We start from the raw sequence: 22654 nt of genomic DNA, 5'->3' as shown, positions 1-22654 counted from the left end.
CAAGCTCTGCCTCCTGGGTTCACACCATTCTGCCTCAGCCTCCCGAGCAGCTGGGACTACAGGCGCCTGCCACCATACCCGGCTAATTTTCTGTATTTTTAGTAGAGATGGGCTTTCACCATGTTAGCCAGGGTGGTCTTGATCTCCTGACCTTGTGATCTGCCTGCCTCGGCCTCCCAAAGTGTTGGGATTAGAGGTGTGACCCACCGCACCCAGCCTTGCGTTTGTTCTTAATCACAGATAAGAACTACTTTCTCCACCCTTCCTAATCGCTGAAATTAATCTCTTACGGAGTTGGGATGGGAACAAAACTCTGTCAAACATAGCTCACAGTCATTACTTTATTTGGCCCTCACCAGATCCTTGTGAGATTATTTTCTTTATTTTAAAGATGAGAAAATATGTAAAATTTATTATTCTAGCTAAGTGGTCTGGAGTTACTTTGAAGTTCACATTTGCTTCTAAAATTCTGTCAATAAATATTAAATGCCCCAATACTTTTAGAAATAAACTAATAAGTGCTGCTTGTTGCTTCTTTTTTTATAAAACTTTTATTATTCTAGCAATAATAATGTGTGTTAATTTTAGGAATATAGAAAATACAAATAAGCAAAAGGAGAAAAATCATTCATAGTCCCACCACCGAGAGGCTGTACTTTCTTTCATCCTTCACAAGTTATGTCCATATACGTAATATACAAATGTACTTTTTACCTTTCAAAAATATGATACTCACATATTACTTAGCCTTTTTCCATTTTATATCCTACCAAGAACCTCTTTTTTACAAATGTGTAAAGTTCTTTTATTAAAAGACAGAGACTTGTAGATTGGTTCAAAATACAATAAACAATGAGAAGCAGATAACAAGAGATACATCTAAAACCATTAATAGCAACAGGTTATAAGTAGAAATATGGGCAAAGGAATATCAGGAAATGCTAATAAAAAGCAAGCTATATGGTATTGTTAATATCAGATAAAAATCAAGGTAAACTACATTAAATAGGGGTAAGGATGGTTTCGATTAACCTTCCAACGCATCACTATAAGTTTGTTTCTGACTCTCCTTATCTCATCTATTTCATCCACTTCTCTAAACATATCTTCATTGCTTAGATGCCTGTTGTGTATATCTTCTTTAAACTCCTGGAGAGACTGAATCAGCCTTTCTCTAAAAGTTCCTTTTGCTTTGGCCTCCTCCTCTAGCTTCTCCTCCTCCTCTGGCTTTTCCTCAGGCTTTGGGTCTTCCTCATGCTTTGGTTCACTCTCATTTTCTGGTTTTCCTTCAATTTTTTGACAGGATTTCATCTTGTATCTGTCTACCTCTCTTCCTTCCTTCCTTCTTTTCTTTCTTGCTTATTCCTCTTTGAATACAATGACTTCTAGAAAGCAAAAAGAAGACAGTAAGTTAAAGACTTGGTGAGTGGACAAGTGCTGTGGACAGAGGCCATAGCATTTAATTTTTTTTTATTCAGAGCTGTTATAAAATATCTTCCACCTAAGAAGCCCAGTCAGCAATCAGAGCTTCACTATCCCCACTCCTCTTACCTCCACTTTCCACCTCCTCATTTCTCTCTTGTCCTTCCCTCTAACCTTTTCCAAGGCCCTCCTTTCCGCCGCCCAGCCCTCCCCAATCCTTTTTCCCCCATAGGGCCTAACACAGGGACCAGGCCAGAAAAGAGAAAGGTGGCTGGCAGGCAGAGGAAGAGGGGAAAGGAGAAGGGGGAGAGAAAAGAAGAGGGGAAAGGGGTGGGGTGGAAGGGAGCCGGCAGGAACGGTGGCGCTTACAACCTTTGTCTCCACCCCAGGAGACTTTATAATATTCCTCTCACCTACCTGGCACTGATCGGGTCAGTTTCTTCCTCCTCCTTTTCTAGCTTTGGGTCTTGCTAGAAACAACAGACCTGCAGATAAACTGGAAACGGGAAGGGACGGTGGGGGTGGGGCGAGCGCTTGGTGGGCCGACCAGCGCCAGAGACTGACACACGTAGCTTTCCTCCTTTAGGGTTTCGGATATGGAAAGTTTCCCACCTTTTGTTTCCCCCAGTTCACCCCCTCTCCACAGTGCATGCAAGTCAGTTCGTTTTTCCCATCAGACAAAGAGTGAGAAAGCAGATTATTTCCAAACTATCTTTAAGACTGAGGCGGGGTTCGGGAGGAGGGTGGGGGTCCGGAAAGCAGTCTTAGATAGCAGAGGATGATTATTTTTAAACTATCACAGGTCTCCTTGTTCTTCTCCTAGGACCCCTAGTCCCTTTCCCAAGGGTCATCAGTTCCTGTAGACCTGGAGGTGGAGGGTGGAGAGACAGACCTAACTGGCACTCCCACAAGTCTCTGCCTTAAACCCCCCCACACTAGAAATCCCCAGTCAACACCTACAGTGACACCAACCTGCAAAATTCCCGCAAGTTTGACTCCTTCCACTGGCCTCAGGGACCACCGCCTGCGCTGCTGAAGGAAGCTGGTATCCAGACGGGAACAAGGACCAGATTACCAGGACTTCTGCACACGTCGACTCCTGGTCACATGAGATCTACGTCACCAGTGAGCTCGGGTCCCTAATTTCCACTCCCACCAAAAGCGCGGCAGAAGTGGGCCCACCCTCTGCTCCCTCCCCGCCCCCCACTTATACATTTGGCCCTGTCAGTCTTTTCTGTTGTTTCCTATCCCAGCGGGAAAAACGTTATTTGCTTGACTCTGACTACTAGGGAGGGGCTACCTCTTTTTCTGGAGCTACTGAACTTTTCTACTTCTTTCGAGAATTGTCTTTTCCAGTCTTCCACTCCCAGGATAACTCCTCCATCAGTCGTCCCTCCCCTAGCCTCCATTTCCTCTGCAATCTGGTTCTTAGCTGTTTTAGAGCAGGGTGGGCTTGGCAGCAGTTGTGAAACAACAACAAAAAAAGACCCTGGAACAAGAGTGAGATTTTTGAATGCAATTTTTACTTTTTATTCTTCGTACTTCTATATCCTTTTTTAAAAGGTAACTTTAATCTCTCTCTCTCTCTCTCTTTTTTCTTTCTTTCTTTTTTTTTTTTTTTTGAGACAGGGTCTCACTCTGTTGCCCAGGCTGGGTTGCAGTGGCGATCACAGCTCACTGCAGCCTCAAACTCCTCGAAACGAGTGATCCTCTCGCCTGAGACTCCCAAGTATCTGGGACTACAGGTGCGTGCCACCATGTCCAGCTAGTCTTTTAATTTTTTTGTAGAGAGAGGGTCTATGTTCCCCAAGCTGGTCTCGAACTCCTGGGCTCAAGTGATCCTCCTGCCTCAACCTCCCAAAGGGCTGGAATTACAGGCCTGAGCCACTGCACTGGGCAACTTTTATCTTTTTATAGTCAGAAAAGACAAAGAAAAAATTACTTTAATGACATGAGTTAATACATGTACAGTGCTTATTGTACATGTGGCATATAGTAAGTGCTTTTAAAGTGAAAGCTGTTGTTATATTAGAAGTTTTGTGAGGAAAATGATTCAAAAATTTTTAAAAAAGAGTAATGTTTGGTTCCAGAGTCCTCATGGTGGTGTTACCAGGAAGCTGTGCTACCTGAAGAATCATCAATTAATCAATTGTCAGGTACACATTGTGAGCCTGAGTTTCCTCATCTGAAAGAAGGGAATAATAGCATATGCTCATAGAATTGAGATCTTTTGAAAATAAAAATAAGAGTTAATTTTTCATCTATACAATTAGAAAAGACAAATAATGATTATATTCAGAGTTGATGAGGATATGGTAAAACAAATATTCACATGTACTGTGAGACTATTAAGTAGTACAACATTTTGGAAGTCATTTTGGCAATATCAAACTTTAAAAGATATGTGCTTTTGGACACATCAGTTCCTCTTCTAGAGATTTATCATACATTAATACTCCTATGCCAAATATGGTCATTGTAGTAGTTGTGGCAATAGTGCTTTTTTTAAAGAGCCAAAAACTCATATGTTTCTAAAAGGAAATTGGTTTAAGAAAAGTTTGATCATTCATATAGAGCCACATTATACAGTGATGAAAAAATGATGTGGAGTTACATTTACTCACATGAAAAAAAATGTTCAATGTATATTGTTAAACAAAAAAAGGCAAATTGAAAGTTAATTTTATATGTGGTATTACATTTTTGTAACAATATACATATTTATTTTGTGTATTTAAAATATGAGTATATAATTAAATTACACAATAGCATGATAAGTGAAGTCCAGAAATTCATTCTATAAAATTCCAGGTTATGTTACTGAGAGATGGATGGAATGACTGATGTGAGTCTATTTGGCTAGCTGGCTGCACAACCCAAATTCATCAAGGACTCAGCTGTGATTTGTTGCCACAAACAATTCCTCACTGAGCACTTGGACTTAAATATCATCCATCCATTTTAGTCTCTCCCCACCTGCTATCACCAATCATGTTATATCCAAACTCAAGTTGTTTCAGGGTCTTACTGTATTTTTATGTCATTAGAAATGCAGATGAATATATCCTGAACATCATAGGATATACTTGAGAATGTGTATTTCATATAAAGAGAACTTTTATTTTCTAAGTGTTGTATTTATATATTTAAATTACTAATAAGTTACATAAATTAATTCAAGATGGATTAAAGACTTAAATGTTAGACCTAAAACCATAAAAACCCTAGAAGAAAACCTAGGCAATACCATTTAGGACATAGGCATGGACAGGGACTTCATGACTAAAACACCAAAAGCAATGGCAACAAAAGCCAAAATTGACAAATGGGATCTAATTAAACTAAAGAGTTTCTGCACAGCAAAAGAAACTTCCATCAGAGTGAACAGGTAACCTACAGAATGGGAGAAAATTTTTGCAATCTACCCATCTGACAAAGGGCTAATATCCAGAATCTACAAAGAACTGAAACAAATTTACAAGAAAAAACAACCCCATCAAAAAGTGGGCAAAGGATATGAACAGACACTTCTCAAAAGAAGACATTTATGCAGCCAACAGACACATGAAAAAATGCTTATCATACTGGTCATCAGAGAAATGCAAATCAAAACCACAATGAGATACCATCTCACATCAGTTAGAATGGTGATCATTAAAAAGTCAGGAAACAACATGCTGGAGAGGATGTGGAGAAATAGGAATGCTTTTATACTGTTGATGGGAGTGTAAATTAGTTCAACTATTGTGGAAGACAGTGTGGCGATTCCTCAAGTATCTAGAACTAGAAATACCATTTGACCCAGTGATTCCATTACTGGGTATATAACCAATGGATTAGAAATCATGCTGCTATAAAGACACATGCACACATATGTTTATTGCAGCACTATTCACAATAGCAAAGACTTGGAACCACCCAAAATGTCCATCAATGATAGACTGGATTTAGAAAATGTGGCACATATACACCATGGAATACTATGCAGCCATAAAAAAGGATGAGTTCATGTCCTTTGCAGGGACATGGATGAAGCTGGAAACCATCATTCTCAGCAAACTATCACAAGGACAGAAAACGAAACACCGCATGTTCTCACTCATAGGTGGGAATTGAACAATGAGAACAGTTGGACACAGGGTGGGGAATACCACACACTGGAGCCTGTCGGGGGCTGGGGAGCTGGGGGAGGGATAGCATTAGGAGAAATACCTAACGTAAATGACAAGTTAATGGGTGCAGCAAACCAACATGGCACATGTATACCTATGTAACAAACCTGCATATTGTGCACATGTACCCTAAAACTTAAAATATAATAAATAAATAAATAATAAGTTAGTAATATATTAATTACTAATATTCAGAAAAATGATTGAGACAAAAGTGAAAAATGAAGAAGAAATAAAATATCTGACAAATATTAGACAGCCATGTATCTATTGAAATGAAAATTTTTATAGTATATTGGTATGTAAAGAAAAAGCAGGTTACTAACAGTAACAGTATTAGAATTAGGTATGATTGGGTGGTTGGTGGGCTTATGGATGATTTATATATATATTTTTTACTTCATTGTAGACTCTTCTACATTTTCTCAGGGGGCATGTGTAACTTCTACAGTAAGGAAATGTCTGCAAATAGTATGATTTTATTTTATGGCACATATTTCATATACATACTTCTCTGTAGCTGAACAGGGTCTGAATTAAGGGCCTCCACTACCTGTTTGAGGCTTGAGATCCTTACGATGGTTGAATCCCTCACATTTCCTTCCCTTGCTCCGCTGACCTCCTCGAAGGACTACATGTTGGTAACTAATATGCATTAGAAATGAGGGTCTCTTCCCCTTCCTCTGACTATCCCTCCCTTCAATCAAGTTTGAGATGGTCAAGGTGTAGGACTAAATTTTTAACATGGAGAAGGAGGCATCTCTTTCTTAAATTTGACCTGATGAAAATATTTTCTAGGGAAATATTTTTGCTAGAGAAAGTAATACTTATGGCAATAATATAATAGTTTAAACAGATTATAAAATAGTATTCTTAGTTGCCAATTCAATTCTTTAAAAAATATGTATGAATAGAAACAGAAAGGATCTGGCTCTGCTTGACATGTGGCATGTATCTATAGTTACCTTACTTTTTTCCAGTAAAAGTGTCTTATTTTTTGTAAATAAAAAAATAACTATTATTTAAAAGCAGGTTATAAATAATGTATATAAAACTATCCTAATTATACTTAAAAATACATATAGAAGGAAGGAAACCCTCAATAATATACACTCAATTTCACTTATTTGGTAGCTCTCAAATATACATTTCATCCACTTACTGATTTCACAAATATTAATTAGGCGATCACTAGATGTTGTCAGTCTAAACCCTTATGTCCTTTCTGTAGATTTCCTCTCAATTATCACTGAATGTGTTAGTGCAGTGGAGTTGCATCTTAAGCCAAGGATGGATTCTAAAGTCAGCATATAAGGTAAAATCCTACCGAGTCAAACTGACCTACTTCATAGCATATTACTATAAGTTATAATGTTAGTGGGGAAAAAAATGAAAATATTTAAACTTAAAATTAAACTCCCATTTAATTTTATGGGAATATAGATTTCTAAAAACTTTCATGTCTATAATTCTTGTGTATTTTCCAAATTTTCCACAGTTTACTTGAATTACATACATAAAACAATGAAATACATAGTGTTAAGATAACCTAGACTTTATTCACTCTTCACTGTATATATGGGCATTTAATTTTTATGTAAATAATACATATAAAACACACACACACATATATATATACAATTTTAAAATTGAAATGTATATATTCCAGAATAAGGAAGAAGGGAGAGAGGAGGGGAGGCCAGTTTTCACTGCTCTGCTTGTGAATGGGATGGAGATTGTGTGTGTGTGTGTGTGTGTGTGTGTGTGTGTGTGTGTGTGTAGAGATAAATATATTACATATTATATATAGTATACTATATAGCTATATTAGTCATATTATATTATATATTATTATATAGATATAATATATGGAGATAAATAGATACATAGATATAAAATTTATTTACACCAGGACACTATTTTATACATATTTTCTAGCTAACAACGCAATGTAAATATTTCTATGCCAATAAATACTGTACTTCATCATGTTAAAATTAATGGTAATTTACCTACCACTTGTTTAATATTTAGGCTGCCTCTATGTTTTTGCTATTTAACTCAAGCCTTAACCAAAATCTTTGCACACAACCAAAATTGTTTCCTAAGGAAAAATTTCTAAAAGTGAAATTGCTGGGTCTAAAAATCTGAAACATCTTCTTTATTTTTATGTGTATTACCAAGAAGGCCTGGAAGATAATTCAACCAATTTACACGTGTACTGACAGTCCATGTGAATGAACTCATGTAAAATGGATGGTATGATTTTTTAAAAAATATTCACCAAATTCACAGGTGAACGAGTGCCTTGAAGTTTCAATTTGTCCATTTTGACTCCTAGTGAGGCTGAATAATTTATACTTATTCCCCATATATGTGTCTTCTTTGTCTCTATTGAAGCCCTTTCACAAGTTTTCATGCTGTTTGTAACTATGTGTACTAGTAGTTTGTTCACTTTTAGGAACATTTTATTACAGGTAACCAATCTTTTAGATAGTCTCACTAGTTGTAAGGAACAGAGATTTAGACTAGTTTAGTTGAGGCAGGATTTATGGTGAGAATTTATGAGGCAGTAGAGAAGATTATGATCTCAAGGGAATCTGAGAATAGACAGTAAATTCCTAATGGATGTCTAAGAGCAGGACCTGAGCACTGTAGTGCTCTGTCACTACCTTGGCTCAGTTGTTCTCAGTCTCTCCTCTTATCCTCACTCATCCTTCTCCTCCTATGTCACCGAGGAGACCTCATGGCTTCAGCTTCCTTATAATTTCACCTTGCTCATGTATCAGGCTTTCCCAGCTTCCTAAGGTACAAACCCTCTGTCCACAAAAGTACGTGTACCCCACCAACCCTAAACATGCACAAACCTGCATAGAATTTCAAATGGTCCACAGACTCTCCTAGTTGAGAACTCCTGGTCTGGGCTAAGTAATATGGTCAGTAAGTGAGAGTTCCTGGGACATTGTCTTAAACCTGGCTGAGGGGCTGGGGATGGATTGGCAGGCAGTGACCCTACTGCAAGGCCAGCTTCCTCCTGAGTTTCCTGGAGGGAAGGAGGCCAGAGGTGAGAGGCCTAGCAGGCTGCATTCCTTTAACAGAAGAAAACAATACTAGTTGTGAAAATTAAACACTTCCATAAGTGGAAAAGATAGGAGATCATTTTTCTATAATCGAATAAAAACAAGACACTTGTTAGGCTTGTGAAATTAAGTAATTTAAACTTAAAACTGCTGGAACTTCAAATTATTCTGAGCCTTGAGAGGAATGTGGCTATGCAGCTTGAATCACAGGGCATGAAGCTGCAACTTCTGCCTTTTTTTCCCTCTGTAAATAATTAAGACAAAATGCCACCAGAGATAAGACTCCCTCAGATCACTACCCCTCCTCACGGAACAATAAATAGCTGTGGCATTTGCATAGGTCTTGTATGGAAAATGCAACCCTGCTAAAATTTCTCTGTCTCTGTCTATATACGTAAAACCTTAATTTTTCCACTTTGGAACACTGATTCCATTTGTTTGGAGCTGGTGTTTCAGGGTGGCTATCCTCAAGCTTTGCGCTTGAATAAACTCTATACTTAATCTTGTTTTCTGAATTTCATTATTTAAAGTTGACAGGCTCTCCAGGGATTAATTTATCAAACACATAAAATGTTGATTAATTTTAGAAAAATGTAGGTTTTAAATTTCAAACTTGCTATCTTGGTTTTTTTTTAAGCTACTTGGGAAGTATCAGACACATTTTCTAACTGATAAAAATAAACACAACCAAATTATGAAGAATTTTTTATTAAGTAGAAAATCTTATTTATTATTGTAAATTACTTTTCTCCCTAAAGAGTATATTTTAAAGGTTGTGAACAATTGGCATGTTTTAAAAATTTGTGATTCCTTTTGTAGCTGATTAAAAACATTTTAATCTGATATATGACAATTTAGCCAAATAACAAGGCACCCCAATGAAAAGAGAACTCTTGGGATAAATGCCCATTTCCCCCGTCTTCAAAATGTGTTAAGTATTGTATTCTTCAATGTAAAAAGAAAGCATTTTAAATTAAACACTGAAACAGAAGGATACACAGAAGAAAATGTTCCACTTCCACTCCCAGCCTCCTTTCTTTATACCCAGCTTCTTGCCATTTATGTGCAGGTAAGAAGGCTCAAAGGAAAAATAATGACTACTGGGAGAGACGATGGGGTGAAGGAGCCATTTTGGGGAAGGTTAGAACAGGGGAAAGAGATAAGTCCATAATAATTGTAAATTGACAATAACCCCAAGAAAAATGCTGCCTCTTCCTGATGATTAGAGAAACCAAATACTATTCCTGGCCAACTGAAATGCCAAGGTGGAAAAAGAGACATCCCAGGCCCAGGGTGAAGGAAGAGTGGAGGGATGCTGGTTCCTGCTGTTCTGCTTGTGAGTGGGAGGGAAAATTGGTAGTCTCAACTCACCTGTGACGTTGCTGTCACATAACGGGAGTCTACTCAAGTCCTTTTTGTCCTGCCTTTTGTATCTTCTGGTTAATTATTCCTATTATGGAGAAGAAGAAAATTCTGGTCAAGGTGTGAGGAAAACAACTGTCCCAGACGCTGTAGGTTTGTGTTCTGGCGTGAACTCTGGGGGAACCCCGGGGCTGTGATGGATGACTGTTGAGGGCCGAGTCCTCAAGTGGGTCCCGATCTGCGTTTTTGATACTCCTTCCTTACCCAAGGTCCATTTTGGGTGGTTCCTGGGGCAAGCGGAATATGCATACGGGTATATGGGTATATGCTATACCCATATAGTCTTCCCCACAGGGGGTGGGGATACGAGCCCCACTGTGTCCTACACCCGTTTTGGTGCAAAAGATTTTGTTAATAGAGGTGTGGAAATGAATCACAGGAGAGGGAAACAAGACACAAGGAAGGTAAAAGTTCTATTTTAAACAGTCCCCATTATCGCTTTCCACCATCATGGATGTTTAAATAGCAAGTAGGGCCAGGGGCTGAGTATGGCTTCGGAGAAAGGATGGATAAAAAGGGACAAAGTTGGGAAATATGGGGCTGGAAGACGCTGGACGGGGAAGGGGCCGGGTGGTGGCGGGTCTGCGCCAGCGCTCTGCGGCAGCAGCCTCCACTCGCCCCACCCTGGCCGTCTGCAGGTCTGCGGGCTAAGTGTTGCTGCGGTGCACCTCGAGGCGAGAATCGGGAGGAGAAAACTTGCAAGGATAGGTTCAGGTCGATGTTAGGGACAGTGGTGGGGGCGGAGTGTGTGTACGGGCGGAGACAGAGCCCAGTTAGTGGCCCCACTCCAGATCCTCCCTTTTGGTGTCTGCACAGGACTAGGGAAGGATCTACAAGAAAAATGCTAGGCTTTGAAGGAGGCAGGAGAGAAGAGATAGCGGGAGGGAGGTGCTCCAGCAGGAGGCCTTCTGGAGAGCGCATAAGTCCTCTCTGGTGGGAAAAATAAAAATTTAAAAACCGTCGATATCCAGGGCTCTGAATTTTGAAAGGTGCGTAGTAGGGCCACTGTCCTCGGTGCTGATATGTCCACCAAGCACTGCCTTTTCGCTCGTTTTTTAATCTCCTAGGAGTGATGGAGTGCCAAGTAGAATAAGCTGGAGAGAAATCTCAACACGGAAAACGTCCTCCAGGAAAAATGAAAAAGGAAACAGAAGGAGGGGAGCAGGCCCCTGTGCAAAATGGAGAGGAAATTCGCCCTTTGTGAGGGAGTGAAGGCCAGGAGTCTGAAGGAAATAATAGACAGTGTCCAAGATTTTAGGGGAGGTGTAGTCTTATCAATAACATTGACATGATAAATGCGGATAAAGATGATATGGAATGGTTCATGGAGAAGGTGAGAGAGTTAAGGCAAAAACTCAGGGGATTGAAGTTAAGGTATAGTCCATGGCCTTAATGGGGACCACCTCATTCATTATCGCCATTATGATGCCTTATACCTTGAAAATAGCAGTTTTCTCTGAGGTTTTAATACTTCTCAACTCTGCTTTCTGGTTGTTTTTTTTTTTTTTGCCTTTTTTGGTGTACTTTTGTTGATTCAGTTGCTTCAAAACTTTTAGTATTGGCAGCTTCTACTTGAATATTACATTCTGATCAAATCAACAAATCCTTTGTCAGCAGAAATGTTTAATATATTTGAATAGAAATATTCTCATTATGTATTTTAAAGTGAAAAAACAAGTTATAATGCAGTATGCAAAATTATTGTTGCTTCATTTTAAGTCAAGTATAGTTATGTATTACACATATTAAGAGTCTGAAAGTATATATATGCTAAAATGAAGCTGTTATATTGCAGAATTACAAATGGTTTTACTTTTTCTTCTTAGTAACTGTATTTTTCCAAAATTAGTATGTATTACTTGTATCCCTAAGTAACCAATGTGCCAATCAGCTGTAAAAACTGTTACCTTTCAATAAAAACTTGTTAGAAGAACAAAAAATTAATTTCAAGTTAATTTTTAGAATTTCTTATTCAGCAACATAACCCAAGTATATATTACCATGATATTACTTTAATGGGTCACCCTTACCATCTGTGAAAAAGGAATACTATTTGCCCCCCATGGGCTGCTGAGTGGATCAGGTGAGGAACTGAATGTGTGGGTTGTGTTGGTTCAGATCCTACCCTATATCCTACCCTTTCAGAACCTCAGACCCCTGAAAACGCTCAAGGAAAGCTGAGGCATGTCTAACCCATGCCCAGGAACAAGTTCAGGCAGTCAAGACATGGGTGTCACCCTTTTCTGGATACTTTCATGTCTTCTGGACATTACTGCTATTTCTCCTTTGTCTTTTTCATTCTGCTGACAGCTGTTGGTGTGTTGAAGTCCTCAAGATTTCAAAGCCCCAGTGATTTCTCTGGGATAATAGTTACCCTTATGAAGATGAGTACCACACAAATATGGCTCAGTAATTGATATCTTAACAACGTTCTTCATAAAATGGGTCTTTCTTATTTTACTTTTAGGTCCTCTGCTCTCCAGAGGACTCAGACATGATTCCATTTGGTTGGAGGATACTGAATCAATACAAGCATATGAGACTTCATTAATAAAGTACATGATGGATAAAATAAAATGAAGACTTGAACAGCTGAAGTTAGCTACTTATTACCTTAATTATAATAAAAGAATGTTGTTTATATATTCACTACTTTTGGAAGTTGCCACCTATGTTAGTAGTGGCAATTTCCAAAAGTAGTGAGACAACATTGGCTTTTTATGTCTACCATGCTCTTGCAAGAGGTGTCTCAGGATATTCATAGCTTTTCATACAAAAAATTCTGGGCATATCTACCCAGTAGGGCAACAGACGTACCCCAAAGCATATAAATTACAGAAATATTCACCTTAGATCAAAACTGAGTAACACCCCAAGACTGATCTCCCTACATAAAAGCATTTAAAATAATCGGTAAGATAAAAAATTCATTAAAAATATTAGAAATTACTCTTCTACAAAACTGTGTCTTTCACATAGCAAGTATAGCCTTTATCACCTGTACACTCCTAGTATCTATTATAGTGTCTAACATATTGTGGATGTTTAATACATGTTAAATATAGGCAATATTACTCTGTGGGGACTCTCAAGTCCTTTGCCAAGATCTACTCTTGACTAAAGAACAGGAAATAAGTCTCTTCATTCCCTAGAGGCAAAGACTTGTATTTCTTTTATTTATTTATTTTTAATTTTTATTTATTTATTATATATATATATTTTGAGATGGAGTCTCGCTCTGTTGCCCAGGCTGGAGTGCAGTGGTGAGATCTTGGCTCAATGCAACCTTTGCCTCCTGGGTTCAAGTGATTTTCCTGCCTCAGCCTCCTGAGTAGCTGGGATTACAGGCACGTGCCACCACACCCAGCTAATTTTTGTAGGCGGGGTTTCACCATGTTGGTCAGGCTGGTCTCGAACTCCTGACCTCGTGATCTGCCCACCTCGGTCTTCCAAAGTGCTGGGATTACAGGCGTGAGCCACCCTGCCTGGCAAGACTTGCATTTCTAAGGAACCTATTAGGGGAAGGATGACATGCCAGATTAAAATATGAATATAATTTAGCATGATTTTAAAAGAATGTCACACAGACTGCTTGTTTCAGAATCCCTGTCATCTTTCTTGCTAACAGGACAGACTTTGGCATCCCCCGAAAGGTCCATGACTCAACTTCTAACTGGCTGCCAAAACAATTATCATGGTCCCCTGAAAGCTTCTAATGCACACTAACACTGGAGAACCACTGGTAGTACAGAGGAAGCACAATAATAATGAGTACAAATACGCATAGAAAAAGATTGCAAGGAAATACGTCAAAATGCCTAAGAGCCTAGCAATAGATATATCACAAGATCTAAATTATCCTATTTTATGTTAGGATCCGATATGGTCTGGATCTGTGTCCCCACCAAATCTCATGTCGAATTGTAATCCCCAGTGTTGGAGGAGGGGCCTGGTGGGAAGCAATTGGATCATGGGGTCAGTTTCTCATGAACAGCTTAGTACCATATCCCTTGGTGTTGTCATCCTGATAGTGAGTTCTCATGAGATCTGATTGTTTAAAAGTGTGTGGCACCTCCCCACCTTCCTTCTGCTCTGGCCATGTGAGATGTCTCACTTCCCTTTTGCCTTCGCCATGATTGTAATACAGTTTCCTGAGGCCTCCCCAGAAGCAGAAAGCTGCTATGCTTCCTGTACAGCCTGAAGAACTGTGAGCCAATTAAACCTCTTTATTTATAAATTACCCAGTGTCAGGTATTTATTTATAGCAATGTGAGAACAGACTAATATGGGATCTATTTTAAAAATATTTCAATATTTCTCACGTTGGGACACATCATACAATAGATGTGAAGATATTATGTGATGGTTTACTTTTTCTCAAAAAAGTGTTCCTGAATCCATGATGTATGTTATAGATGCTGTAATTTAATAATTAAGAAACTAAGGTGTATAAATGCATGTGTGCATATTCAATAGAAAAAGTATAACATAAGTCACCTATCAGAATGAATATTTGATTAAGGGTGATTTTTCTGTTCTTTTTTTCTTCAAAGTCAGTTTTTTTATTTTTAAAGTTTTTGTACAGTTTCAATCACATTGCCATTAAAAATTCTGAATACCTCTGTATTCATGTTAATTTGAAATATGCAGAATATAATGGTAATAATAATACTCATAACATACTTTTAGCGTGAACCATGTTCCAGACAGTGTTCTAAGTGATTTACAGGTATTAATCAATTAATTCCTCAAAATAAACCAGTGAGGGCTATACTATCAATGACTCCACTTTACATAGGAGGAAACTAAGGGATGCAGAGTTTACCTGAAGTTGTTCAGCTAATAGGTTTCAAAACCAGGATATAAGCAAAACTGTTTGGCTCCAGAATTAGTGCTCTCAGTCTCTCAATAAAGTAAATAATAAATACATTAAAACCATGACTAGAACAGATGGAGACAGCCACTTATTTTCCTAAATATAATTTTTAAATTATATATATTTTAAAAATTTTAGCAGTGTCAAATCCCAATCCCAATCCCATTGTTTTTCTAAGGGGAATGATGTTTTCCCTCACATTGGATAAAACTGGACATAATGGAGATAATCAGGTGATTGATGCTGGGAACTGAAAAAGAAAAGCAAAGGCAAATTCTCTGTGAGGACTTGAGAGGTCATCACAATAAATCCAGGTTACCAGAAAGATGAAATTAAGGAGGAGTTGAAACTATGAAGATATGGTTTGAAACTATGAAGCTAGATATGGTCGAAACTATGAAGCTAGGACACAGAGAAAAGCTATCCAGTATAAAATTAAGACACTTCTCAGCAGTGGAAACAGAAGATAGATACTTACTGCATGAATGCATAATTCATGAGGGAGAAATGTGCCTATAGATTCCTTCAAAATTTTTGACGCATAAACATTTTCAAAAATAAATAGGTATTGTACAGTAAAGAATATCGCCTAACTTGTTTACGATATAATAGTGGATTTATTTTTCTCTTTTAACACAACTGGGATAAACTTAAAAAGTAAAGTAAAGGGCCACCTTGTGACCAGAAACAGCACTGCAGTTTGTGCATCACCGATCAGGAAGTCTGAGGCAGAGAAATAGTGTTAATCTTGATTAACAGTGCAACTAATTTTGGACCTGTTGAGACTGACATACTCTTAGAACATCCAGGAAGAGAGTTCCACTGGAGAAATGGATAAAAGTCTGTAGGGCCAGAAAGGGGTATGGGCTAGAGGTGTAAAACTGAATGTCATTATCCCTAGGACTGTAGCGACAACTATAGAAATGGATGAGATCAGCCAAGGAGAACATAGAAACTGATAAGAAATGGGACTTTCAACATTTAGGGCAGAAATATGGCTCAGTTGCTAAGAGTCCAGGCATTAAAACCAAATCCAAACTCTGTTCTTTTCTAGCAGTTAAAAAACGTTATAAACTCCTTTTAGAAACTAATGAGAGCCATGGGCTCTCTCCTCAGCACATGCATACACCTTGAACAAATGGGTATACTCACCCACATACATATATGGGCACACATTTTTTTTTTGAGACAGGGTCTCACTCTGTCACCCAGGCTGGAGTGCAGTGGCACAATCATGGCTCACTGCAGCCTCTACCTCCCAGGCTCAAGAGATCCTCCCACCTCAGCCTTCTGAGTAGCTGGGATTACAGGCCTGCACCATCATGCCCGGCTAATTTTTTTTCTGTTTTTGGAGAGACCGGGTCTCGCCATGTTGCTCAGGCTGGTCTTGAACTCGTGGGCTCAAGCGATCCTCCTGCCTCAGCTTCCCAAAGTGCTGGGATTACAGGTATGATCCACCACATCCGATGGGCACACAATTTTGAACGCAAGTTTAGGAAGTCCATAGTTTTACTCTGTTAAGATTTTATGGCCTAATTTAATCAATAGAAATGTAAAACAGGAGAGTCAAATAGAAAACAAATAGTAAGATGAGAGACATAAATACAAATATACTAATAATTAGAATTAATGTAAATGAATTGAACACTCCTAATAAGATTGGATAAAATTATGAATTATATGCTGTTAATAAAAGGCACACTTAGATGTAAGAACAGAGAATGGCTGAAAGTCAAAATAAATACATGCATGCAGTAATCAAAGGAAAGCTGGTGTAGCTATGAAAAAAATCAACAACATAGACTTAAAGACAAGAAATATTTCTAGAGAAAAAGAGATATATTTGATAATAAAATATTTAATCTAACATAAAGATATGAAAATTCTGAACCAGTATGTTTCTACTAACATTACTTCAAAAATACAAGACAAAAGCTATTAGAAATAAATGGAGAAATAGAGAAATGTAAAGTCTTTGTGGGACATGTAAACATACCTCCTTAAGTAACTGATAGAATCATAAAAATTATCAGTTGAAGTATTGAAGATTTAAGCAATAAGAGTAACAAATGTGACATTATGTTACATAGAACGTAACCTACAAGTGCTGAATATAAATATTTTTCAGGAGCAAATGTAGTGTTTACTAAAATTGACCTTATACTAGGCCATTAACCAAGTCTCAACACATTTCAAAGTATTGAAACAATTCAGAATATGTTCTCTGATGACAGACAAATAAAGCTAAGAATTAATAACAAATAGGTAACAAACAAATCTCAAAGTGTTTGGAAATTAAACAATACACTTCTTAATGATTTGTAAATAAAAGAAGAAATGACAATCAAATGTGCCATTCTCTTTAAATGAATGAAAATGAGAATGCAACACATGAAAATTTGTGGGAATATAGCTATATCTGTGCTTAATAAAAAACTCTATGCCCTCAAATGCATACATTAGAAATGAAGAAAGGCTGAAAAAATACCACTGATCTAAGTTTATCTGTAAATAAGTTTTGGAGAGTACAGAGCTAATGTCCAAAGACTGGGAGAGGTGTTCTAATTTTTTGTTAGTTAGTTCATTTTTGGTTTTGTTTTTTCAGCTCCTGGCATTCAAGGAAATATATGTCAAAACACTGGCTGAAGACAAGCTAAAGGAACAGAGACTTCTGTAAACAATAAGGAATACAGTATTTGCAAAAATAGTTTATAAAAGTCACTAAATAAACAACTACATCCTTCAACAATCAAACACACACACACATGCACACAACCTTGGAGGAAGAAAGATAATCTAATTTCCAGAATTAAAACATTATATTATTCAAATGTTCACTTTTCAACAAAAAATTACAATGCATATAAAAAAGAAAAGTATAGCTCACTCAAAGAAAGAAAATAAACTGATAGAAATGTCCCAGATATGAGCCTTACCACAAAATACTTTAAAGCAAGTGTTCTAAATATGCTCAAAAGCTAAATACGGTCAAAGAATAAAGAAAATCAGGAAAACAATCTGTGAACAAAATTAGAAAGAGAAATTATAAAAACAAACCACACAAAAATTCTTCAGAAGAAAAGTACAATAAATAAAAAGTGTACTACAACTGAAAGATGTGAGTATTTCTAGAAGTTCAATAAACTCAGAATAGGAGAAACTAACACATGGGAATTCAAGATGAGATTTGGGTGAGGACACAGCCAAACCATATCAGGCCATGTGGTCTCTAGACACCAATTTCCACTCACACCATCTCTACCTTCTCATTTCATTCTTCTCCATCATATTACACATTTTTACCTTTGGCAGTCTGAGAGGTCAGAAGTGGCACCTTCACCCCGGGGCATTCATTTCCCTTTCTTTGGTTACCAAAGAGAGGCTACAGTTTTTCTTTGGGTTAGCAGCCATTCACACATCTTCTCTGACAAATTTTCTTTTTGTTGCTTATGCTCCCAAAGCATCTACCTCCTAAGTCCACTTCTTTTTTCAATAGTCACTGATATTCATTTCATCTGTGCTTTGAACATGCATGAAATTAATACAGAGCAGGATGTAGAGATGGGATGAGTGTAATTGAAGTAAGGTTTTTTGTTTTAGTATTTTCTTGCCAGCTTCTCTTATTCTGATAATAAAATAATTAATAAAGCTTTTTTTTATTTAATGAAAGCAAGCATTCAAGGTAAGAAAAAAATACATGTTTTCTAAAGAAAATCATTTGTTTCAGTAGAGACATGACATTACCTTAATTGTCCAAGTTTGTACTAAGTACAAAATGTGTTTGGCTACATACATAGTAAAAGTTTTCAGGTTTTTAAAATAAAATGAATGCACCTGGCCTGGAACATGTATCATACCATCCCCTCACATATAACCTACCCTAGTTCACTGGGCCTTTTAACCATCTTTCAATCCAAGGGGCCACAAGTGGTATCGCCACTCTGTGACTGATGTTTGCCTTTTCTTTAATTACCAAGGAAGGTCTTCTGCACTCTCTGCCCCACCTCCCCACAGCCAACACACAAACCCTAGGCACACTTGTTCTCTGCCCTTATTTACAGTGCTCAAGTGGAAGCTGTCTTGGACCCTGTCTACTTTATCCCACCTGACTTGTGGAGCACAGTCTGCTGAGCCTTTCACCCCTGAATTCCACATCTCTAGAGCCCTAGGAGGTGCCTATCCTTGCTGCAGTGTTCCTGCCTGCCAGTCCATCTCCCTGGGGGCCCCTCAGCCAGGCTTAGGTCAGTGTTTAAGAAGCTCTCACCTGCTGACCACATTGATTAATCTAGATCAGGTGTTCTCAACTGGAGATGTTTGTGGACCACTTGAAATTCCATCAAAGTTACCTGTGAGTGTGTGTGTGTGTGTGTGTGTGTGTGCACATGTCTATTAAAATCCTTTGCCAATTTTGGGGCCAGGTGCGATGACTTACGCCTGTAATTCTAGCACTTTGGGAGGCTGAGGTGGGTGGATCACTTGAGCTAAGGAGTTCAAGACTAGCCTGGGTAACATGGCGAAACCCTATCTCTAAAAAAAAAAAAATAGAAAAAAAATCCTTTGCCAATTTTTAAATTGCATTATTTATATTTAAATTGTATTCTGCTGTTGAGTTGTAGAAGTTCTTTATGTATACCGGATACTAGAATATATAAATTTATAAATTGAATAAGTATATAAATATACCTATCTTATCAGATACATGATTTGTAAATGTTTTCTTCCAACCTGTAGGTTGGCTATTCACTTTCTTGATGGTTTCCTGTGATGCACTAAAGTTTTAAATTCTGATAAAGTTCAACTTATCTATTTTTCGCTTTATCATGGTTTTGGTATCATTTCTGAGAATTCGTTAAAAAATACAAGGTTATGAAGATTTATCAATATGTTTTCGCTGGAAAATCTAATTGTTTTGACTCACTGTATTGGTGTCTGAGCATTAGACAAAGCAGGCACCTCTCCCAGTCTTCACAGACTGATCTCATGAAGGAGAAGACCTTCACCAATCTGCCCAGCCAGAGATTTTGGAGACTTCTAACTCTTTCCCTCCTCATGAGGAAACAGACAACTGTAGTTTTTGTTCTCTCACTCTGTGCTGAGCCGTGGGATTGGGGGAGGATCAATGGTGTCTCTCAGTCCAAGCTGCTGTTTCATTCTCCTTTGGGCATCTGGACTGTGCTGGACCTGTCAGAGCTACAGGCCTAGCAATACAATGCTATTTCTTTGGTCAGCTTCGGAGAAATTAGGGTGCTGGATATGCTGGTCGCCTCTTTCCCTCCCTAGGGGAAAGCTGAAAGCTGGAAGTTTTCATCTGCTAGTTTTGTGCTTAGCAGGGGCGAGAATCAATGGAATCACCAGCCCAAACCACCACCTCTCTTCCTTCCTGGGTGTCTAGACTATGCTGAAGCAATCAGAGCTCCAAGACTGGCAAGACAGGAGCCAGTCCTCTGGGGAACCCCTTAGTAAAGTAGGGATACTAGACATGTGAACCAACCCTTTTTATCCCCTGGATGAAGCTGGAAGTTAGGGGGTTTCCTTCTGACTACATGACACTGAGCTGGGGGCAGGGTATCTAAAAGAGGGTGTCCCAAATCTCCCTATCAACTTATGTGAGTCTGGTTTTGCATTCTCTCAGAGTTCAGGAGCATTTCAATTAGCTTCTGATTTATCACAAAGGAAACTTGTGAATTGTTGCTGAAACAGTGTATTTGTTGGCAAGTTAGGAGAGCTTTCTATAATGCCATCTTGCTGATGTCACTCCCTCTATTTTGTTTATCTTTGTTCTAATTTCTACTATTTCTTTCCTTCTGATAGCTGTATATGTAGCTTCCCCCTTTTTTCTAGTTCGTTTAGATGTAAAGTTAGGTTGCTGACTTGGAATCTTTATGCTTTTTAAATACAAGTGTTTAAAGCTATAAATTTCCTTCTGAGCATTGCCTTTGCTACATCCTATAAGTTTTGATAAGTTGTGTTTCAATTTTATGTCATCTCAGAGTATTTTCTACTCTTACAATTTCTTCTTTGAGCCATTCACATATGTGGAATTCCAGTTTTCTGTCTGTTATTGACTTCATGTTTCATTCCACTTTGGTTGGAGAAAATGCCTTGTGTGATTTTATTGTGTTTAAATGTATTGAATTTTGTTTTGTGGCTTCAATATGGTCTATATCCTAGATAATGTTCCATCTGCCCTTAAGAAGAATGTGTATTTTTCTGTCATTAGGTGGGACGTTTTATATATGCCTGTTAGGACTAGTTGGTTTATAGTGTTGTTCAAGTCCTCTATTTCCTTATTGAATGTCTATCTAGTTGTTCTGTTGTTGAGAATGGGATATCAATCTAACCCCACTTGAAGCAAGAAAAAAAGCATAAAAAAGAGAATAAGATATTGAAATTTCCAACTATTATTGTATAAGCATCCATTCCTCCTTTCAATTTGTCAGTTTTTGTTTCGTGTAATTTGGGGCTCTGTTATTAGGCGCATATATGCTTAAAATTATAATATCCTCTTGATGGATTGACACTTTATCAATGTATAATGTTCTTCTTTATCTCTATAACAATTTTTATTTAAAGTCCATTTTGCCTGGTATTAGCATAGCCACTTCAGTTCTCTTTTGGTTATTATTTACATGGAATATCTTTTCTCATTCTTTCACTGTCGAACAATTTGGTCTTTGAATCTAAAAAGAGTCGGCTTTAGACAGTGTAGAGTTGGATCATGCTTTTTCAAAATCTATTCTGCCTATCTGCCTTCTAATTGGAGAGTTTAGTTCTAATAACCACGTTTTCTAGTTTCTGTATTTGATAACTGTGATATCTGGGACATGTTGACCCTAAAGGGACTGCTCCTCCCAGGGTTAGCTAATTCCTAGCTATAGCAAACAACTGAGCTGTGAGCACCCCTTTCACTTGCAAACCAACCAATCCAGAACCCATACCACCAAATATCTCCTTTATCAGGCTCTTACTAATATCACACTAATTATCAGCACTAATCACAATAGGGCCAGGTAACAGACAGCTAGAAACAGCCTTTTATCCCTGAGCCATTGAACTGGTTCGAATTAGCCAATTCCAAACCTACCTATGCTGCCACACTTGTTTTTTCAGACACACACACACACACACACACACACAAAAGCAAAACAAAACAAAAAAGCAATAAAGCCTCTTGCCCTCATTTTTTTTTCTTCACTTGCTCTGCCCATTATTGACTCTGGTGCTTCCTCATGCGGCCCTGTGTGTCATGGTATGCTTTCTGTTTCTAGGTATCTGTGATTATAAAAAGTCTTTCTTCATGACAGTCATTTTTGTGTCAGTATATCTTACCATATTTGATTAAAACAAATCCTGGGTACTTTTAAAACATTAATTCATTTACACTTAAAGTAATTACTGACAGAGAAGGATTTACTTCTGCCTTTTTGCTATTTGTTTTCTATGTATCTATACCTTTTTGGTTCAATTCCCCATTACTGCACTTTTCTGTGGTTAATTGAATTTTTTTCTTGTGTACTTGTTTGATTCTGTTATTTCTTTTTTGCATATTTAAAAATTTTTTTCTTTATTGGTTCCCCTGGGGAACACAATTAACATCTTAACTTCGTAGCACATTTTTCTTTTATATAACAATACCAATTTATTTTCAACACAAGAACTCTATTTTTTATAGCTCCATCCCC

At 37.8% G+C, this 22654-nt stretch overlaps 1 protein-coding gene across 3 annotated transcripts; it reads right to left on the bottom strand.

Moving 5' to 3' along the window:
• Window positions 1–525: 525 nt before the first annotated feature.
• Window positions 526–2545, bottom strand: TCEAL9 (transcription elongation factor A like 9). 3 transcript variants are annotated; one of them, XM_003779694.5, is made up of 3 exons: window positions 2395–2545; window positions 1840–1918; window positions 526–1385 (listed from the first exon to the last, which is right to left on the bottom strand). In XM_003779694.5, exon 3 carries the CDS (start codon window positions 1309–1311, stop codon window positions 997–999), a length of 315 nt encoding a protein of 104 aa, XP_003779742.1. In that variant the 5' UTR covers window positions 1312–1385; window positions 1840–1918; window positions 2395–2545; the 3' UTR covers window positions 526–996. The 3 variants fall into 3 exon arrangements, with proteins under 3 accessions (XP_003779742.1, XP_009233376.1, XP_002831976.1); XM_009235101.4 differs by having other exon boundaries at window positions 526–1382; XM_002831930.6 differs by lacking the exon at window positions 1840–1918 and having other exon boundaries at window positions 2395–2540.
• Between the last annotated feature and the right edge of the window lie 20109 nt (window positions 2546–22654).

The sequence above is a fragment of the Pongo abelii genome, chromosome X (genome assembly GCF_028885655.2).
Source record: "Pongo abelii isolate AG06213 chromosome X, NHGRI_mPonAbe1-v2.0_pri, whole genome shotgun sequence".
NCBI classification, from domain to species: Eukaryota; Metazoa; Chordata; class Mammalia; order Primates; family Hominidae; genus Pongo; species Pongo abelii.
This window is presented reverse-complemented; position numbering and strand designations above follow the sequence as displayed.